Source organism: Strix uralensis, chromosome 5 (assembly GCF_047716275.1).
Source record: "Strix uralensis isolate ZFMK-TIS-50842 chromosome 5, bStrUra1, whole genome shotgun sequence".
Taxonomy (NCBI): Eukaryota; Metazoa; Chordata; class Aves; order Strigiformes; family Strigidae; genus Strix; species Strix uralensis.
Window position 1 is genome coordinate 38,409,685 of NC_133976.1, and position 21,565 is coordinate 38,431,249.

At 40.6% G+C, this 21,565-nt stretch overlaps 1 protein-coding gene across 1 annotated transcript in view; it reads left to right on the top strand.

Moving 5' to 3' along the window:
* The window catches only part of RASSF3 (Ras association domain family member 3), a 99,081-nt gene that overhangs the window by 6,188 nt on the left and 71,328 nt on the right, over positions 1 to 21,565 (top strand). The window contains exon 2 of the mRNA XM_074870491.1: positions 13,139 to 13,263. Coding sequence (XP_074726592.1) covers positions 13,139 to 13,263 — 125 coding nt within the window. The remainder of the gene's footprint in view (positions 1 to 13,138; positions 13,264 to 21,565) is intronic.

Below are 21,565 nucleotides of genomic sequence, written 5' to 3' on the forward strand. Positions count from 1 at the left end.
TAAACCATGCCATGCCCACATGTCATATGAAGCAGTTTGGTCACCCTGCACTCTCAAAAAGGGTATAGTAGTATTTGAAGATACGAGAGAAGACTTCTGATTATCAAAGAGATTAGTAAACTCCTACAGACTGGGGTTTTTCTGCTTGGTAAGAGGCAGCTGCAAGAGAGTATGCTTCTATAATAATAAGAGCAGCGTGGAGAATTGCAAACAGCATAGTTCTTTACCATTTCTCATAGCGTAAAAGTCAGGGCCACACCATGAAATGGCCAGACAAGGGGCTTAAAACAAACTGCTCTTTCACATACATATGCATGCACATAATTCAGTTGTGGAACTGACTAACACAGGATGTTTAGGAGACTAGAAGTATAAATGTATTCAAGAAGGGATTAGATAAATTAATGGAGGAAAGAGCCATCAAGGGATATTAAATAAAAAGGTGCAGATACAGCCTCTGGCTCATTTATTTGTTTTAAGTTGCAGATTGCCAGAGAGTAGAAAGGCACAAGGGGGAAATTTCACTCAAAATTAACTTTTTTTTTCCTCATACATGTTCACTAAGCATCTGCTGGCAGGCTCTTCCCAGGGCAGGCTACTGGCCTAGATGGATCTTTGGTCTAACCCAGTCCATTTGTTCTTGTGTTTTTCAAGTGCAATGCTGATAAAAGCTAGGCAATATGAAAGCATCTCTCATTATTGTTCATTTCTGTGTAATTCTCTACTCATTAAATAACTTTTTAGTTTTTTCTGTCATTTGTGAGTCTGTATTTTTCCAAGGGAGATGCATTCTGTGAGTGTCTGGATAATCCATGGTATGTTTTTCTCTATGGTGGTTATCATTCACAGCTCTTACCAGTCATGTGGCTTTTGCAAATTGCATCATGTGTTGTTTTATTCCATTTTTCAGATAATTAGATGAGACAAATGTGGCATCCCACTGAATTCCTTTTTCCTTGGCTCTACCAGTTTTAAATGAGACAAGACGAATCTCTATGCCTGCTCTGCCTCCCTTCCAAAGGAAAACCCTGATTTGTACCCAGAGAGTTATTAAGATTTTCATAAGCCTGTAATAAATGTAAGAAAAAAATTTGTTCAGAGACTGAACTTCATCTCACAGGCACAATGGCTGCTTGGATCAGGATTACTGAAGTGAATGTCCACAACGTGTGAGAGTGTCAGTATCACCAGGAATTGCTAGTACTATGCCTCTTGTGGACTTGTTCTTCTGAAGTATTTTGGAAGATTTAATTTTACTTTCTGCTGCCACATTTTTTCTTTCCTTTACCCACATTATAAAATAGCTGTTGGAAGATGCTGTTTCTCTCCACTGCATCTCTTTGCTGCCCTGGGAGCTTGTAGGAAGACAAAATGGTTGACCAACAGTGTACATTAAACTGACCACCTCCCCAGTATATCTGCGACAAGGTCCACTATCAGGGTGGGAATGATGACCTATAATGTCTGAAATAAAAGCTGTGGATTGGTCATTTATGAAGAGGAACATTAATGAATTAGTAGTGTGGAATTACCTGTTTTAAAGAGATAATGTAACATTAGAACTTGATATGTAAACATAGACCAAGCTTGGATGCAGCATGCAAAAGCATACTCAGAATTGAGCTGTACTCAGCGTTAGACATGATCAGTACAGAATACTCTGCACGAGCACAACTATTTTTGTATTAAGCTTCATTTAATTTAATGGATTTGATTCAACTTTTTTCTCATCCCACATTTAAACATAAGAGACTGCAGGTTTGGTCTAGCAGGAAGTTCAAGTTTTTAGATTTCATGTGATCTGTCAGTTAAAGGTCTGGCTTCTGTCCTTCTAGGATATAACTGCTGTTTTTATCTCCCCTAACAGAGTGATCATTGATCCTTCAGCAGCAATTCAGAATGAACTCCCAATGTTGCATTCAGGTAAAGCGGGTAAATCAGGTCTCTTTTGAGCTCTTAGGATCACTTTTTTATAATCCATCTCCTCCATGAACTCAAAGTGGTACCTCTTGTCCACTGTTAATTCCAGCAAGTAGAGAGAGCTTATTCGCTCAGGTCTGGTCAGGAACTCACAGCTTCTTGGCAGCTCAGGCAGCTAGACCTAAACCATACTTTTCTTTACAGTTCTTACTTTTTGGTCAGGTTTCTTCTAAAGGGAAACCAAAAGAAAGTGCTGATTTGTGAGTTAACCCTTAGCTGGATGTTTGGGGGGCTCAGCAATAGAGGGCACTAGAGCAAACGCTTTCAAAAAGCAGTATTGGTTTTGCATACAGAAGAGAGCTCACTACTTTTTTTTTTTTTTTTTTTTTTTTTTTTTTTTTTTTTAACGTGGAATGCTTTTTCCTCCCCGTTTGTTTAGGTTTTTAACGTTGGAAAGAGGCTAACAGTCAGAGCAAATGGAAGTCCCAAAATACCAGCGGGACACATAGTGGAACTGCATAAATACTTTGGACCAATTTTTGACTTTTTAAACAGAAATTCTTCTGTTACTTTTCATCACATTTGCAGTGCAGAAGTGTATGCAGCCATGTGTTCCCAAGACAGGTGTTTAATGAATATAAAATCTGATGCCTTTAATTCTGTCAAAAGTGGATTTTAAATGCATTTTCTGAAGCTGCGACAGAAGGAAAGCCAGGTGTGAGGAGCTGGTGCATCTACGTCCCCATCCTCGTTCAGGCTCTGTTCCCTCAGAGGTTGGAAATTCAGCACATGTTCTGGTCTGCTGCGTTTTGTGGTCTCCATATGAAAACATAATTTATTTTAAAGACAACCTGGGCTGCTTTTAAGTAACTGGCAGAATGTACTGGGTCTGGTGAATTAGTCTGGTAGTTAGGGTCCAAATGCCAGTGGGCAGATTTGTCAGAGGAAAGAGGCTGTAGCTCCTGTTTTACCATTGTAGCCACTTAGCTGCCACGTCGCTGCTGCAAGCATAGCTCAGTGCAACACCACGGCTCCTCTCTGGATGCTTGGCCTTGTGGAGCAGGTGGGAGAAGACAGAGAGAAGCAGTTGGCATTGGCTGGGCAGCCACTTGTGTCCATCCCTCTGCCCACTTCCAGCCTGGCTCTGGGGGCTGCCTGTGGCACAGTGCAGGGCTGTGAGCTGGCTGCCAGCCAGGGACCAGGCCTTGTGCTCTTCCCCTATGCCGCTCAGTGATTTGTAGAGATACCCAACAACTACTGCAGCCTTACACAAGTAAGCATAAAAGGAAGAATTACTAGTTTTTTGGGAAATCAAATGTAAATAAATTCTTGTAAGTTGCTCTCCAGGCCAGGTCAAATCTAGGATTTCATCTACAGGGCCCTTTTTTCTTTTTGTGGCATAACCTCACTGCAGTTTGTTAATGTCAGAAACAGAAAATAAGGCTTGTTTTCTGTTCCAAAATCCTTTTGCTCTTGAACTGAAGAAGAAATATGGCTGCTTTGTGATACCTTGGTTTTGTCACTGCCACAGGTGATCAGTAAAGTCTCTGCTGGTCCATCAGATTTTTGCTGGTGTTTTCTCCTGTGAGCCTGTATGTGATGGGTGCCTGGCTTGCTGTGTCAGCAGTAAAAAGCACTTTCTGAAGTCTTTTGTGAAAGAACAGACAAGGTGATACATCAAGATATCTGCTAAGTTTTATTTCAATCCCTTGTTTGAAGTTACTGCTCAGAGGAATTTGGCCTCATCACCCCTATCTGGCATGGAGGAGCTGTAGTCTCTGTCTGCTGGCTGGAATGAGCAGTTGTCTCTCTGAGGTCTCGTCTCTGGAAAGGTGCTAGCGGGAGCTGAGCGCTTAGTCATTCCCTTCGCGTTTGCTGCAAAGCATGGGTATGATTTGCTAGTCTTTGCATTTATTAACAGTTTGAGTCTTACCAGGTCTTGCTGTTTTCATGTGTGGAACTTTGGAAGACAGGAGGAATTGCAGTGCTACAGGGTGTTTAAAAAATCTGCTAAATCTTAAGGTTATCTTAAGGTTTTTGGCAGAGTGTGCACCTAGAAGGGAACCTCAGAAAATTAGCCAGGAACATGGGGAGGAGAAGCTTGCTTGCTTGAAACCCCCTTTCCCAGTTTCATTGTTTCATGTTTGGTCTCAAAGCTCAGGGCAGAAGGAATGTTACCAGCTTGAGGAGCTTGTTTCTCAAGGTGTGCATTGCAATTCAGACATTTTTTTTTGGAAGGCTGTAGAAGCAGAGCCAGCTTAAAGGTATAGCCTGGAAGTTTAACTAAAGAATGCCATAGATGTCTGTACATCAAGAGGACCTAAGGAAGAAGGAGAAATGAGGTATCTCCTCCACATGCTGGCATTACCGTGTGGTGTTCCCGTGCCTAGTTAACTCCAGGGGAGCCCTTACAGGGAGGAGACGTTTCAGGCTGGGGAAGGAGGGCTCAGTCCTGTACCCCTCAGTCTGCCTCCCAGAAATAGGCAGATCTAAGACCTCCCAAAAACACAATAGCCCTGGGGTAGCCTCAGGAGGGGATGTGGCCTGGCTCTGCAGCTAGCTGTGATACTGAAACAGATAAAGGAGATTGTGAGAAGTAAATATAATCTGAACTTGTATTTTCATGTCTTGTGCTTTTCTTTTTAAAGTGTTTCCACTTTTGTGTTTTTGTGTAAATTTGTGTTTTAACCCTTACATCGATTGAATGAAGTAAATGTTTTCAACCTTGCTTACAAACAGGTTTTGTGATTGTTTCAGGGTGGTCTGGCAAACACTGGGTGTTCTGTTTCTGCAGGAACGGTGACTGTAAACAGGACTGCACACAGAGCATTACCTGCCCAAAAGAGGTGTAGTAGTTTTCAGGAGCATTGGCCTGTTTATAGGCTGGTTTTATAGGATCCTAGGTTTGTGTCAGTCTCCTGTGACAAGTCTTAGCTGGAGCCTGTTGGCAAGCACTAGAAGGAGGGAGAAGACCTGAGACTGTTATCATGTTGATAAAAATGCAAACGAGCTTCACAAACAGATTAAATTGACTTTAATTCTTTAATAGCTCCAGAGTAAATCAATGAGATTTATGTTCCTACGTCATTTAGGGCCAGGTGCTCAGAGACATTTAAGCATCTGAGAACCAGGGTAGATGTTAGTAGCTGAAGATAGGCATTAACCTTTCCTCATGCATGGTTTTTACAGTTGCTGACATGAAGAGTGGACAATCCTCCCTCAGTAGTCAGGGACCTTCTCTGTGGCAGCTGCCAGCAAGCTTACCTGGCTAGCAGTGGTCTCGAAGATGCTTCATCCATGCGAGTTTCTACATCCCAGTTCTTCATCGTGCAGCTAGATGGCAATGTCTCCTTCCACTCTTGGGCAGGCTGATGAGCTGCCCTGGCATGTCAGTCCTGGTGAGCCAGTCTCACTACCCCTGGGGCTAAGGATGACCATGTCCACAGAACTCATGTGTCTTGGTGTTTGCCAGTTATCTAGCAAGCCCTCTGGCACAAACCAGGTTAAGATAAGCTCATACAAAAATAAGTACTTAAAGGCTTCAAAATAGATGACAGGATTGTAGAAGTTTATAAAGGTACCAGCAGCAGAAACTGAAAAAAAAATCTGGTTTAGACTGTTTAATCTAAAATGCCTGTCATTCTATCCGGTTTTGCAGTTGGGAAGCTGAATTTATTTATTAACCAATTATTGGTGTACGTGATCAGAGATGTGGTCCCAGTGTTCCCAGGCAGCAGGGACATTAGACAGTCCCAGGCTCATGGAGGCTGCTGATTCTTATACCTCATCTCCTCCTTCGGGCCTCCCTGGAGTTCTCAGTCAGTGATTCACTCAAGAAAGAGTTTTCTCATCTTCTTACCAAAAGACTGATCACTCCCTCCTGCTTTTGAAATATAATGTCCTCTGGATGTGGCAAAGTCAGGTGGTTGCCTGCCTAGATGATAGATAAACTGTTATCTAAAAACTGTGAATCTTAAACTGGTGAGTAATACAGATTTTTTTTTTTTTTTTGGTGCGGTATCCAAACTCTAGCTTGGTATGATGCTTTGCAGACGAAAACCCAGTGAGCTTTTGGGTTGGGTCCTGGACTGTTCTATTAGAGTTAAAGCACCTGCCTTCTCCTGAGGTCCAAATATATGCAAATACATGATTTTGCAGGTCTGTGCCATAGACATTCTGGTTAATTTTATCTCAGTCATCATAAGTAGCTCCTAATAGAGCCTGTTACAGGAGTTTATCCTGTTCCCAGACGAGGGTTCCTGACCCTGAGTGTGCTGTGGCAGTTACAAATGGGGTTGCAAGCCTGGCAGACAATCAGTTTTATCTGGTGTGTATGTAAATGTTTGGGGTTGCACAATGGTAGGATGCAGGGTTGAGAAAAATTAGCAGCCAGGAAGAAATGACAGGTACTAGTATAGAGATCTTTGAAAAATCAGCGTAAATCTGTATCAATCTTTTCTTGTGATTCAAAAGCACAAAAACTTCCAGAGGTGCCTTTTTTGGCTTGGTGGGACTGCAGGATGGGAACCAAACTTTGGGTGTCTCCTTAACAATTTCCTGCTCTTCTGAAGAGGAGCCTTGAAATTCTGATTCTCTAGTCAGGTTCCAGAGTAATTCTTTTTTCTGTTGATCTGAAGTCAGAAAGATATAAGTCAAACAGCAGTCTCAGCTACAAATTTGCAGAAATAGCATTATTTCCAAATAGTCATTTAAACTTGGATGTAACTTTTGTGGCATATGTAGACATGTAACTTTTTCTCCTCATAGAAACCAACTGAACTGAGAATGTTTTAAAGTGCCATGTCTGCATTTGATTTATATTGTAATGTAAAACCTGCTCCTGTACCCAGTACATCCTGTACATCCTGGTACATCAAGGACAATATTGCTACAGTCAATAACTGGTCTCATTTTAGTTTTTCCGTATGTCTTTACCTGTTCAAAATTATTCTTTTCACTGAATCAGTATTAAACATAAAGAGTAGTGTATAATTTGATGACGTTTCATGGACTAGTATTAACAAAACTGGAGTTCTTTAAAGTCACTAGTAGATCATGGTTTAACTGTTCTTCATAGACCACCTATCTGTAATTATATTCCTTTGATTTTTAGGGTTTTGTCATGAATAACATTTTATAGACTATTATTTAACCGGTAAATGTGTGAGTATATTAGACATAGTGATAGACAAGCATTTGAGAGGCTTTTGTTTGGTTTTTACTAATTGAAGATTGTAATCCAAATTATATTTGCCAGCTATGGGAAACCAGAAGATGAGGATTTTAGCAAAACTGAAGAAAAAATGCATTTATACAATGAAGGCTATTCTATCAGCTGACCTCCTTCCACTTTCATTTGCTTCTTTTGCATTCCTGTTCAAAGCATCATGGATTTCTGTGCTCTTTCTTCTGCATTACAAGTCTACCATCCTTTCAATACTAAGGTGTTACGAATGTTAATAATCTTTGAAGTTTAGTGTAGTACTTCTCTAAGAGTGAACATCACTTATGTTTCTGAAAAGCAGTATATCAGATATTCTGTTCTTTGTTATTATTTGGCAAGGAAAGGATGAATAGGGATACTTCACCTATTGTGGCATATCCATGGCAGTTCGTGTGTTTGTGTAAGGAAGGAAACTGAGGTTGATTTTGTTGCTTCCCATGCTCTGCAGTGCAAGAGGGGAACAAGCAACGGAAAATTTGACATGATGGCTGCAACGTTCCAACCATGGCACTTGCATAACAATGACTTCATTTTTCCAGGATATTGAGCACCCAAAATTTCTTTTGAGTGCTCTGTAAGCAGTGAGTGTCACTGCCTCTGATGATTACTCCAATTCTGTGTGGGTGTTTAAATTACAAATCTTGAAGACTAGTTTTAGCACCAGCAGTTCGAAAGTCTTTATCCTTTGCTGTTTCTATCCATGCTCATCTGCTAATATTTTCAAGTGGGTTAGGACAACTGTAGGAAGCAGGAATTGAGTGAGAGAGACCACCTGCTTTCCAGCAGGCAGTGCTCATCAGCTTGAAGGAGAAGGCACATCTGGTTACATCTTCTGGTCTAATTTAGTCCCCCCAGTGCTACTCCAGAAACAAGACAGTTTCACTGTCTTTTTCAAGGTACTTGTAACAGGCTTCTTGGAGCATTTCCCTAGGAAGCAAGTTAAGCCAATTCTATGGTCTTTCTGTGCTTGGGAAAATGGTAGAGGATCCTCTCTATGGGAAGTGTGTATCCCATCTAGGGCTTCATGGCCAGTGGCCATGGCAATGGCCAGTGTACCTGTTGAAAGCAGAGTCTACAGAGAAACAGCAGATTAGGAGACCCTAAGTGGCAAAGTGGTACTTGTGGATAGGCACATCTTCACAGGGGTTTGAAAGATGTGGGCTTTGCTACAATCTGATCTAAGCCTTGTGTAGCTCCACAACAGGGAAAGAGCACAAAATGTGCACAGAGATCCCTTGGGGAAAAGGATGACCATGAGAAGATTGGAAAGTCTGTCTCATCTGTAATGGTTGTGATCCATTAAAAAACACCCGTGACTCACTAATTGGGAAATATGGTTACAACGAACTTTATTTTAATCTCAAACTGATGTTAAGTGAGACTAATAAATAAACAAATAATCAGAAATAAATGGAACTGCATAGAGATAAAACCAATGTTACAGCAGATCTCTACCCGCTAGCAGCTGTGCTTAATGCTTTCTGAAGGCAGTTAATCCAAATGGGTTTCTCGTTCCATTACAGCTTCTAGTGAAACTGCTGAAAAAGATCTTGGTAGCAACTTTAGCATCTGACTAGACTGCAGACATTTGAGCATCAGCAAAAAGGAGAACAGCACAACATATATTAAGTACAAACTGAAATGTGAGATGTGGATATCAGTGTACTGTAGAAATACAATGCAGTTCTGCCTTGCAGGAGAAAAATTGCTGAACTTCATTCTCCTTCCTTTTGTGACCTGCTGGCTGAAAATGGATTAAGAATTAAAGCATTAAGCACCTTATGTAGTTTGAATATTTTTCCAAGAAGCTTTGCAGCCATACTTTCCATAGAGCAAGCACAGCAGTAATCTCTCTTCTGATTGCTGGGAACCAAGCCACAGGCACTCAAGTAAAGATGATTTTACTTGCTAATTTGCTAATACACACAGTGGCAGAACCAAGTTGTATACCCTCCTCATGCTTTCTAATAAAGACTTCTTCCATCTTAGTGTGGTTGATAAATAATGCAAACATAACACAAATTTGGCTTTGAACTTTCTGTGAGCTTCAGTCACTCAAGCCCAACATACATTTTGCGTACCCATTTGGAAGTTAAATTTGTCTGGGCCATCACAGAAATGAACACACATATTTCCTAGGCAGAGAAGACCACAGGAGGACAGAGAGACTTTGCTGTTGAGCCTGCCTCTGCCTGATTCAGTAATGCTCAATTACTCTGTTGGGTTGTCTGCCTGTTCACTTGCTTGCTTTCTGCTGTGCCGCCCTGGAGCAAATCATTTATGGGAACAGCTATGTACAAACTATCACGAAAAATCAGGTTTCATGTAAAAAAAAACCAATCAGGTAGGGACTATTCACATAAAATGAACGTGTTGAAGTCTTACAGTTCACCCTTGTGAAGGGAGGATTGGAGTAATCTTGATTTCATGTAATTGTAAAATTTGCAACGTTATTTTTTTCTGTGACTCTAGTCAAGCCATTGTTGCAATAGAATAATTAATAAGGTGTTACATTATGTCTCAGTAGCTGACAATGAAACTTTTAAAGGATAATATTTGTATGTTTAATAAATACATACTTACTTTGCATTTCCTAATGATGCAGGACAATTATGCATATTCAATGCGCATTGATACATCACTTTCATAAATAACTTCAGAGGACAGTCTGAGCAGTAGTGAAACAAACCTGTTAGATTTTCTAGATGTCAGTGGATGCTTTTATCAACTGTGCCCAGTTAAAGCCCCCAGATCTTTGAATTCAAAGGACAGCATTCATTTCAGACCACATCAAGAAAGAGCACCTGGTTCTGACTGCTTTCCAAGCAGAAATCATATGTCAAGCCACAATCTGATGACCAAAACAGTCTTTCCAGAATAATAGCTAATTTTTGAACTCATGGCAATTTTTGGAGCGCTTCAGTAAAGGATCCCCAGAAAAGATATTATTTTTAATTTGATGCTACCTGAAACTTTGTGAAACATTGTATGCCATGAATGGAATAAAATAATGTATTTAAAGCTAAAACACATAGAAAAAAAGGTTTAAGTATTACTGTTGTAGAAAAAATTCATCCTCTTTTCTTGTCTTGCTCATTAAACTTATAATCAGTATATTAAAATCTAGTTTATGACTGAAAGAGTTTCAGAGATGAAGCTTTTACATTTTTTGCAATTATACCTATAATAGCCAGGCAGAAATTATGGGCTTGTCTTACAAATGACGTTACAGACTCGCAAATTAAAATGAATACAAATGACAAACAAAATAGCATTGAGAGATAATGTTTCCTAACTTAATTAGTAATCCTGGTTTTGAACACTGTTTAGCTAACAGATTTTTTCCTAATATTATTTGTGAAAATATATCTTTAGAATTGGTGCATGCTTGGTATATCTGTTTGTGTAATCATAGAAAGTTGGGGAATTAGTGAAGCCTGGTTTCCTACAGATTAGTGCCCCGTTCCCCATAACCTCCTCACCAAGGAGGTGATGTGTTTAAGTAACTGCTTGTCCAGACATTGCCAGACAATGGCGTAACGGCTAATTTTTGCCTGCCCTGTGCTGAGCATGGGTATTAGTTTGGGTCTTCCTCCTTTGGACAGGAGATAATTTTCATAAAAAACTCATATGAACTTAATTAGCTTTTAGACTGTTTGTTGTTGAAATTGGTCAGCTTTCTTGGAATTACAGGGGGAGAATAGAAAGGTAGACATACAGTTCTTAAGAAGAAGATAATTCAACTTGCAAAGTAAAGAACACAGAAATTAAGAAAAATAAGAAATTCAAGTATTACTTTCATTTGACCTGCTTTTGCATATGCATTACAATGTCATTTTTAATTAAGTTCTCCCATCTGGATTTTCCCATGGAGCTGCCCTACTCCCTTACCTGATGAACAATAACTCCGAATTTTATTTAATCCTGTCAGGTATGGGTGGGGCGTCTCATGGGGTCCCTTCCCAAATACAAAATTATTCTCTTCTCTAAGACTCCACAAACATGAGTGTCCTTTCTTCTCCAGAACTGCTCCGTGAGGTGTGTGAGTCATCTGAAAAATAATCCCAGCTGCATAAGCATAAAACAGAGGTTGCGTTTCTAAATGCTCCATGTTTCCTGCAAATCGGATGAAGTAGCTCAAACGTGGCACCCAGGAGAAATTGGGGAGCACCTGGGGAGAGTCTGGCATGGCTTGCCAGCATCACACAAGGGTGCAGGGAGAACTATCATTCCTCCTGGACACCATCCAGCTGCCTTTTAACCATCCCTTTTTCCCCCTGTAGTCCTGCTATTTTCATGTTTTCCAAATTCTGCATTAAACACAGTGGCGGTTTTAGAGATTCTGAGCCTTCTTTCAGTGTTTTGATTTATACTGCAACAGGGTCCTTCTTGCCACATAATTAGCTGGAGGCAATTTGCTGATGTCCCAAGAGGAGTGTGACTTGAGAGATATTATAGTGATATAGTTAGTCTGGTTTAAGATCAGAAACATCCTAGTTATCTGATCCAGAGTGCTGATCCAGCATGGAGTCACTCTGATGGGTCACTGATATTAGGAAAGTTTTGACTGGTTGACTTTGTATTGTCAGACTTTGTGCCAAATAAAATATATTTAATTTTGCCTTAATGCAAGTATATCATAAATGCTATATCAGGCACAAAAATGTGATTGTATGTTTACACCTGATCCACATTAAAATTTTTACTTTTGGATGATCTGCCAGTGCAGGGATCTTACATTAAAGATCCAGTCCCTAGCTAAGAGGAGCAGCATTTCAGGGAACACTCTGCTGCCTTGCCCCATAACACTGCTGATGAGTATGGATCAGAAATGGGAACCTTGAAGAATATATTCTTCAGGAACTGTAATGAGAATCTAATCAAACATAAGGGAAACTGAGATTTTTGAGAGGCTGATAAGGGAACAAAAAAAAACCCATCCAGAATTCAGCTTTTGCTGTAAATGAGGGAATGATAAAGCTTAGTAGCAAAAAAAATATTTTAAAGAGTAGTTTAGTTAGGGTATATGAAAGCATTTCCTCCAAAAGTCATTCTTGGAAATGGCTGAATTGTTTTAGCCAAAATGTTCTAAAACAAACACCATGATGTTCCCCAGCGTGGAAACTTGAAGTACAGTGGTTGCTCTTTGGCAAAATTATAAACAATGTAAAACCTAAAAATAGAAAGTGACTTTCAGTGCCAGGCAAGGGTGGTATCATGAACTCTTCCCAGTTTACATAGGAAAACAGCAAATGCAACAAGGCTTCAGATCAAATACAGATTGTTTTTGCAAATACTGTTAGAGCGATTCTCTCTGAGATTAGAGGCCATATGAATCGTCTGATTTCTTACTAGAGATAGGGCCATCTGCCTCTGTTATCATGAATTTACCTTTCTAATAGCCATCTTAGTTGATTTTGCTAGCCAGCAAGTGAAATTTCTGAATTGTTCCTGAAGGCAACTTTGTGATTTAGCAGGTTAATTACAGCTCATTCCGTTTTCAATATTCATGTGCATATTCTTAAGAGAACCTAAGCTTAAAACACGTAAAACCATGTAATAGTTATTGTACTTGCACAGAAATGTTTATCTGAAAATCATAACTGTTGTGTCTTTTCTGAGAACAGCCCCTTTCAAGCTTACATTACAGTAGCTAATACATAGTATGTGGCATAGACTTTTTGCAAAAACATTGCTCCAAGTCAGCCCCAATCTGACTAGCGTACTGCATCACTGCAGCTGTGTCAGTGTGACACTGAGTTGTGCTGCACTGTCACCTTCACTCCAGTGGATTTACATCTCCAATAATATGTAACTATTATTATCTTTACGTACGGATGGGGAGATTCAGTCAAGAGGTGGTAGTTTTTCTGAGGTCACGTAGCAAATGAGGATGTGTCTCGCTCCTAGGTTCTGCCTGCAGCAACTTCATTTCTAAACACTTCCTCTATTTCTCTTTTTGTAAAATTGTGTATGTCTGTGTGCATGTTTCAGATTGCAAATACACCTGCCATGCTCACCGCCATGATCTGGTGCACTTGGGCAGCCGGCGGAATGGAAGATTAATGGACTGCCTCGCTCCACATGACACCTTAGATCCATCTTACAACAATGGTCAGGTAATAGATCTTGTGTTCCTGTAATTACTGCTTTCTCTTGTCAGCTCTGTAATGAAGTGTGGTCTGCTCGCCTCACCTGGCTGCTCAGGAAGAATGTCACACTTAGGCATGGCCAGCAAAGCTGAATTTCCCACCCAGTGCTGTGATTTTACAGTATGGCTGGGTCAACCCACACCTGGCTACTGCCAGCTGGGTCACTCCTGCTCCAATTACTTTTCAGCTAAACTGACTGAAAGGTTGAAAAATACCACAAGAAAGGTATTTTTCCTGTTGCTTTGGGTCACTGTGTGGTTAGAGCAGGCATGTACGGCAGGGAATGAGAATATGGGGATGGAGTTCCCCTTCAGGTAGCCTCGGCCATACCGTGAAGCAGCTCACAAAGTGAGCTTGATGACCCAAGTGCCCTGTGCTGCTGAATGTAGTGCCATGAGGTGGGAAATAAAACTAAGAGCTTGGCTATTTGTGATCATTAAAGATCCTACTAGTTTTTTCTGGATTTGTTGTTATTCCCTCAGTTCTCATCAAATCCCTCTTAGGGTAATTTCAAATTTCCTTGCCTTGGTTCCCCAGCAGCTTCAATGGGTCACAGTGTGCCTCCTCATTTCCTTCCTTAAAACACCACAAAGTGTCACTCCTTGCGTTTCACTCTTGACATCAGGACCTTTCCCTTTGTTCAGGGAACACATCAAAGCAGCACATTTCTGCAGACAGAGCAAGGGTCTTCTGAGAAGAAGGTTCATACAGTGATAATGAGCCCCCATAGACATTTAGTGCTGTGATAAAGGTTGTACTGTGCTAATTAGCTCATGCCTCTTTGTATTTTCATATACATTTACCTTTTGTCCTCCACAAAAGTCCACCCAAAAAATCGGATGTTTAGCCCTTGAATATTTACTCCCAACTTGTAGAAACTTCTGAGAGGGCACGAAGATTGCTCAGTGCCCTTTGCTGAGCTTGCAGTGTGTGCTCCAGGACAGCACTGAATTTTCTCTGCAAGTGTAAAATTTATTTGGTAGGGGCGATGCATGCTCCAGCCACCCAAACTGTGACTGGGGACACAGTGTCTCTCATGAGCTCCTCATGACTTGCTGTTGGGAAGAGCAAAGAGGAATAACTCAGATACTGAAAGGAGAAGTAGCAGGGGTGGGGAGGAAGAAGGACATGGCAACACAGGTTTTGGAAGTGTGGGTGACTGTCAGCAGGAAAATACCACAGGAGCAGAAAGAGGCGACCATTAAAAGCCATTTATACTCAAAAAGGCATGTGTAGCTTGGCCATGAGGAATCTAAGAAAGAACTAGTGCCGTCCTGGATAAAGTGGCTATGAACGCTGAGCAAGGAAACTCTTTCTCGCTGTTTGAGCCTTACAGTACTCAGGGAAGCTGAATTTCATGTGCATTTGTTTAAGTGGAGCAAGATTGCATCAAAGAAGTACTGGGTTTTTTCCTGCTGATTCCTTCCTCTTGGAAGAAATGATAATTTGGCTGGTTGCTGTGGATGACGGTTGTTGCAAATATCCATTTTCCTCACTAGCTGTCTGGGTCAGTGTGTGTGCGTGACAACTGATACACATAAGATGAGGATTCAAATGCTATTTTCAGCATCCGTCATCCATTGATTTTGAAGCAACAATCATTTTCGTGCACAAAACCTGGAATGCTTCCTACTGTGTGAGGTCATTTTCTTTGTGCATGGCTGTCCTGCATAGAAACAGCTACTGTTGGAGACCACAAGGTTTGAGTTCACTACTTCCTCTGCTACTTACCTGCTCATACTGCTTTGTCTTTCTAGGACTTACCTACTTGTCTTGTATGTAAAAAGGAATTAGAATTTTTGAAAATAATTTTAAGATCTCTGAATGGAAACATTGGCATTTATAGGTTACTATTTAATGAAATACAACTCCCAGCTCAACTGTCTTTTCAAAATTACTTTTCCCTTCCATGCTAAAATTTTCTGGACTTAGTCTCAGCCTTAAGGTGATATTTTCTCTCTGTTTAAAGTCTGAATCTCCATCTCACCTATACAACTGAGTAAGTGTTTAGTATAAGATAGTGAAGGAGTCAGAGGATGGGAAAGAGGCTGAATCTATTTCCTTTATGAAATTATTCTTGCATTCTTATTCTGTGGATGGTGTCTAGTCTTCAGGGTTTTAGTTAGACACAGGAGTGTGCTTTTGAAGCAAATCGTCCAATTGTCCTCACTTCCCTTGTTTTGGCTGATATCAGTGAGCAGTCTTAGAGCACATAAACTTAATTCCCTTTCAGATGAAAATTAAGCTGTTTCCTGAAACCTCTGAGAAGAGGCACTCCAAGAGCCTATCTAGGGTGCTCTGACCACTAATGGGCATTCAGTCCACAGGATCAAAACAGAGATTGTCTTCAGTAAAACCTGTGAAGTATTTATATTGAGGATTTTGGGTTCTCAGCACCACTTGCTTTGCTTTACAGAGCTGCTAGTGTTGCACCACAGTATTTGCTAACGTAGGCACCAGATACTTGGCACAGAACAGTCCCCAGTGAGAAGCAAATGGATAAGTGTTCCAGTGACGCCTGCTTTTGCTTTATCTACATCGTGACTTTGAAAATCACACTCTGAAAATCAACACCAGTTAATTTTGCATAAGCTATGCTAGTAAAATGTATAGTTGCAAAGATCACTCATGTATTTGGGGATGTCTGACCCATACAGTGAGCATTGAGTAAAATGTGGAGGGGTTTTGCAGAACTGCTTGAACTTTGTAGTATTTATGGAGAGGAATGACTCGCTAACAAGCCTTAGTCCTGGGCTTTGTCCATTTTCTTCCTACTGGGATAACCATTTTGTTTGGAAGTGTAATTTTCTTTTTTTAAACAAAATAATTTTATGTGGGCAGAGCACTAGTTTGAAGTTGTTATACTCACATTCTTATGCTGGTACAGCTTAGATCTTTTCTTGTAAAGGGACATGGCATCTTTATACTTGCATAACTTCCTCCACACAGGGACATGATTGCTCTGAGTATGATGGTAGACAAATGCTTTGAGACCTAATTCTGCATGGCCTAAAACCATTTTAGACTGGTCAGGCAATGTGAATGTATTCCTACTTGAACTGTGTGATATAAACTGCACTTTGTCCTGCTGCAATGACCTTGTGGCACCCTGAGTGCAGCAGAGCTTTTGGCTTGGCTGTAGTTCCTGGTCCTGGATATTTGTTTGTGCCTGTACACTGTTGTATGTTCCTCCCTGCCCTTCCATTCCCAGTGGTGCCAGTACTGCTGCTTTTGGACAATGCTGTTTTAATATGGGTCAGGGAGATGTTGTGGCTTCTAATGTTTGCTCATGCAAAGCCCGATCAGCTCTTTAGTTTGCAACACAGCTTGTGAACAGTGATGTCAGCACAACAGGGGCTGGGTGTTGTGGTGTGGCTGGAACACCTTAAACTCCAAATAACCCTGAACAAACGTCTTGTTGAACCACAGTTTGAGAATCCAGGCTTAGGGTTTCCTTATGGGAAAGAGGAATTTCTTACAGGCTCTTAACTGCTAATTTTGCAAAAGGAGTCAACAGATTTCTGAGGGATTTCCATCCTGTGCAATTACACCAATGACTTTGGTGCACCCACGAGTGGTCAGATAATCTCAGAATCTGGAATATGGACACGCTACTTGACTTCGTTAACAAGTCATTTGGGCTAACAAAGCCTGAACTTTGAGCTCCTTTCTGTGTATGTGCATACATATATACACACATATATGTTTCATTATAAAAAGGTCTAGGAAATTCCATTATGTAGCTGAGATCACTGAGGCTGTGGGGTTAAATACTTGTAAATGAAACTCACGATTTCAAACATACTGCAGGTACTTGATGGCAGAAATATATGGCTCAGGTGAAAGGGGGATGTTGTTTTGCTAATTGTGTAGCCTTAAATGTTTCCTTCCTGAAAAGGCTTCCTACAGAGATTAAAGAGGAAATGATGGATATTCTCTGTGATCTTGCAACAGAGCACTCAGAAAGAGCTGCGGAAAGAGCTGCCAGTTTCCTCCAGGAACAAGCAGAGCAGGATGAATAGAACCCCTTTCCAGCAGTCCTCTCCTGTGCTGCCACGTTGCCCATTACAGGAGCAACACCTCTGACTGACACTGCCAAGGGCTTCTCAAAGTCTAAGAAGTATCAAAGCCATTATGTGGACTTTCATTTTTTCCTGTTTTTTTTTTTTCATCCCAGATGGATCAAAATGTTAAAATTTCCTATGCACGAGCCACAGATACAATTTCTTTTCTCCTTCAAGATGGCATGCCTTCCCAAAGAGGTCTCACTACACTCAAATTTTCCCAAAGGGTGGTCAGAGATGAGATTTGTGCAAGGCCTGAGACACTTGGTAAAAAGGGATATAGGCTGTCCCAAATAGCTTGGATAATAACACCTCCCAGATTGCTTCAAAATGCATGAATCTGCTGTGGAGAAGACTGAGAGTATCTCACAGTGCAAACACAGAAACTTCTGGACCTGGATAGGCACTGAGGTTTTCATCTAAATGGAACTGAAAGTAGTTTCAGTTCTTCCCACTCAGAGGTGAGGTAGTTTGATATCTCTTTTCAAAAATAACCCCTCTGGGAAAAAATTGACAATGCAAACCAAAATATCATGATGGAGATGTGTACAGCTCTTGATTAATAATGAAGGCTACTGTTGAGCTATTGATTGCTCTTCTCCACTAACTCTTGGTAGTGACGTGTACCCTGTACAGTGGGCATGGTTTTTAGGGCTTGTGTATTTCAAATCTCTGTTAAACTCGGTTATGCTTGGTAGTAGTTGAAAGGAAAAGAGGAAAACTGAATTATGTTTGTTTTGGCAAGTGGAGCATGATTTCATTTTTGCCAGTGACTGGAAAAACTTTTAAACCAAACCTGAAGCTGATTTCAGTTCTAATTGTGTATATTGCTCAGGCTACTTTTAGGGAAATCCATTTGGCAAAAATAAAAGCCTTGATAGATTATATAAACTAGAAATTAGTCCCAAGCTTTCAAAAAATAATTTGAGAGTATCCACAATAGTTCTTGGGGCACTGCCATCTGCAGCCTTCCTTCACAAGGGTATTATTAAAATGGGCTTTGCATAATCCTGACTTAAGATCTTTAAATTATAAATTAATTGCAACATTTTAAAGAAGTCTTAATTTACTATAACAGATATTTGGACTTCTTTAGTATTCTCTGGCATTGTGGAATAGTCTGTCAGGTTTGCTAGGGCAGACAAAATCAACACTTCGGCCGATGGTGACTAAGGCAGTAGTTGGATATTGCAGGTAGGATGAATCCAAAAGATGCATTTAAACAAGGAGGGCTTTTTAAAATTGAAAGTGGATCTTAAAGTCCAATAAATAAAGACTGGATGAGGCATCTGGTGAGGGGACTGTATCATCATACCACCAAATAATGTAATACTAGAATTAATATTTTTAACAGAGTGGACTTCAGCTTGTTGGCACCTGGCAGGAATTTTCAGCCCACAGAAGCAGAGTCATGTTGTTACAGCACTATGTTTTTTAAGCGTTATTTAAAAATCACACATTTTGATCAGTAAATATATCCTTAAACTTTTTTTCTTAAATTGGGGTTGTTGGGGGTTTTTTCCATTTAGAATACTTGGATAATGTACAGGCCTGACCTTTCAAACAGAAAGGTAGCAAGATCCCTGCTTAAAGAACACTGTTGAAACACAGAGATCAATTATCAGTTGTTTAGCAACCAGATCAACTCCAGTCAAACAGCTCTGATTTTCTAGTTACATAGATGAGGCTTCAAATTACAGGAAAATACTGCTATTAGGCGAGGGGAACATTTAAAATGCACTTCTGATTTTTGCACAGTTACATTTTTCATATTCAAGAGGTTTGTGTAGTCTCCCTAGAAAATGACATGTTTTCCTAGTAATGTGGGCAGCTTCAACCTGCCATTTTGTCAGCCGTCATTATAAGATCAATGTCTTCTTCCACCTTTTATTTCTAATACACACTATTCTTACTACACACATTTTTCCACAATCCTTTCCAGTTTCTGCTGTCAGTGTTGTGCCAGGTGTAGGATGTAAAATACCAAGTGCTTTTTTTACTGTGGCAGTTTTCTTCCTAATTCAAAGTTATTAATATCTTCCCAGTATCTCAGCAGGCTCAGCAGTGCACAGATGATCACATTACAAATTGAATACAAGTAACGTAGGCTTGCATGTCCCATGCGTTCCAGGTGGGTCTCTGATATTCAAACAGCATTGCCTAATCATGTTGGAGAGAAAGTTCAAGGAGAACTGATCCTCTAAAATGTGAAGTTTTATGTGTTATGTAGGTTATATAGTGTGATATAGCTGCACACTGATGTGAGGGGTAGCCAGGCTCTGCCTGAGCAAGCAGAGGGGGGGCTGGCAACAAGCCAGAATCCTGAGGGTTGGGTTTGTGATAATTTGCAGCGAAGATATTAGGACACAATGTCTTTCTGATCTTTAGGGTAGATTTTCAACATGCAGATCAGGACAGTGATCACTAGGACAATTGGTTTTGATGGGGCATGTGTAGGCAAACAGATGTTGGCTGCCTGCATCAAAACATGCATGCTTGAAGAGGGGTATTTTGCTGTTATATGTTGTAGATTATGATTGTACATGGAAGTTGCCCAGTTGCTGGGTGATAAATCACTAATTATGATAGTGTCTTGAGTGCCTTACTCAACCCTCAAAACATACAAAGAAAATGAGCACTGGCTGGGAAACTGGTAAGTGGGGGGTGAACACTGGCCCCTGCGAGTTTGTCCTGGTGCAGTCCTGACACTGACTTTTGTCAAAAGTCCATGTGCTGTAGATGACAGATGGACAATTAAACCTCACCTCTCTGTTAGAGATAGACTGGTAAACAGGGTGACAGTGTCTTTCATTCTTCCCTTCACAGGCTGCCTGATTATTTACTTTATAACTATAAAACACTTTGACCTAAATGGAATTACCAGCAGCTGTGTCAGGTCTGACCTAATCTATTAAACCACAGGGGTGAACTGGTTTCCAAGCAGGATGAGGGTCCAAAGAATTATTTAATATCAGGCACTTTCTAGTGCGCTTATTCATGAGGCTGATTTTATTTTGCATTTGAATGTTCAGGAAGGTAGCTGGGCTGGTAACTACAGACTACTTAATTCACCCCACGTAGACCTGCCCTAAGCAAATAACAAGACAGCAGCAAGAGTTGATTAGAAGAGAAAGTCAGAACTGTTGTGAAACTTGCATCCCATTTTCTCATCCAGATTGCCTAAAATATTCTTCAGAGCTTCACACTATCTCTTTCTTTTTTCTTTTTTTTTTTTTTTTTGTACAGTATCAGGCTTCTTTTGTTGACTTATGGCATTAACAGCTGTTGGAAATGTACAGAGAAGAGATTGCTGCTGCCTTTTGACTCAGTGCAGGAAGGGCATGATGCAAAACCTTCCCTGGTGGGGAAGGAAGGTGGGGAGTGGCTTTTGATTATTTTTAATGATAACATTGCTGGGTGAAGATATGAATATATTTGTTGCCAGTCTTTGATCCAAGTAACTTGCCAACCAGCAGCCCCACAGACAGCTGTTAGGAAAACAGGTAGAGAACAGACCCCTATGTTGTTCTGATCCTGTCCTGTGTATCTTACAGGAATGTAAAGGCTTGTTTCCCAGAGAGTTGGAATCAAACAACAGGAGGTAGCATTTTTCCTTAGTGATTCATGGCTTCCTCTAACTGGGGATGCTGCCTAAAAGCTACCATCCCAACTCTTCCTCGGTGCAGCGGAGCCTGCCTGTTTGCATGAGCTCGGTTTCTCCTCAGCTCCATGGTGGTTCCCTTTCTCCCAGGGATCTCGTTTTACAGTGAAGCTCCATTCTTGTATGTGTTGTCTCATGTCAGACTGCTCCACAGAAAGTGTGGATAAGAACTTACATGTTCCCTGTTTACTCTGCAAATAGTGTGTATAAGCATGTAAAAATTCAGTGATGTAGTAAGTGTTAATGTTTCAATATACTTACTGGGAAGGAGGAAACTGTCACCAGTCATATGTCATTTAAAAGCAATGACAATGAAGTCATACTAGTTATACTTCTGGGGAGTAGTCCTCTTGTTCCTACCCAAAATGTAAAGAAGTACCTGGCTTTCCATGATCAAAACATACTGGGTTTTCATAGCACTTGTGGGAAATCTTGAGCAATAGTCACTTTGTCGTGTTTCCTTCTTCCTTTTTATTTAAGCTACTGTAAGCCTCCATTCCTGCAGCATAGGTCCCAGTGGGGACCTTGCACCTCTGGTTCCTCT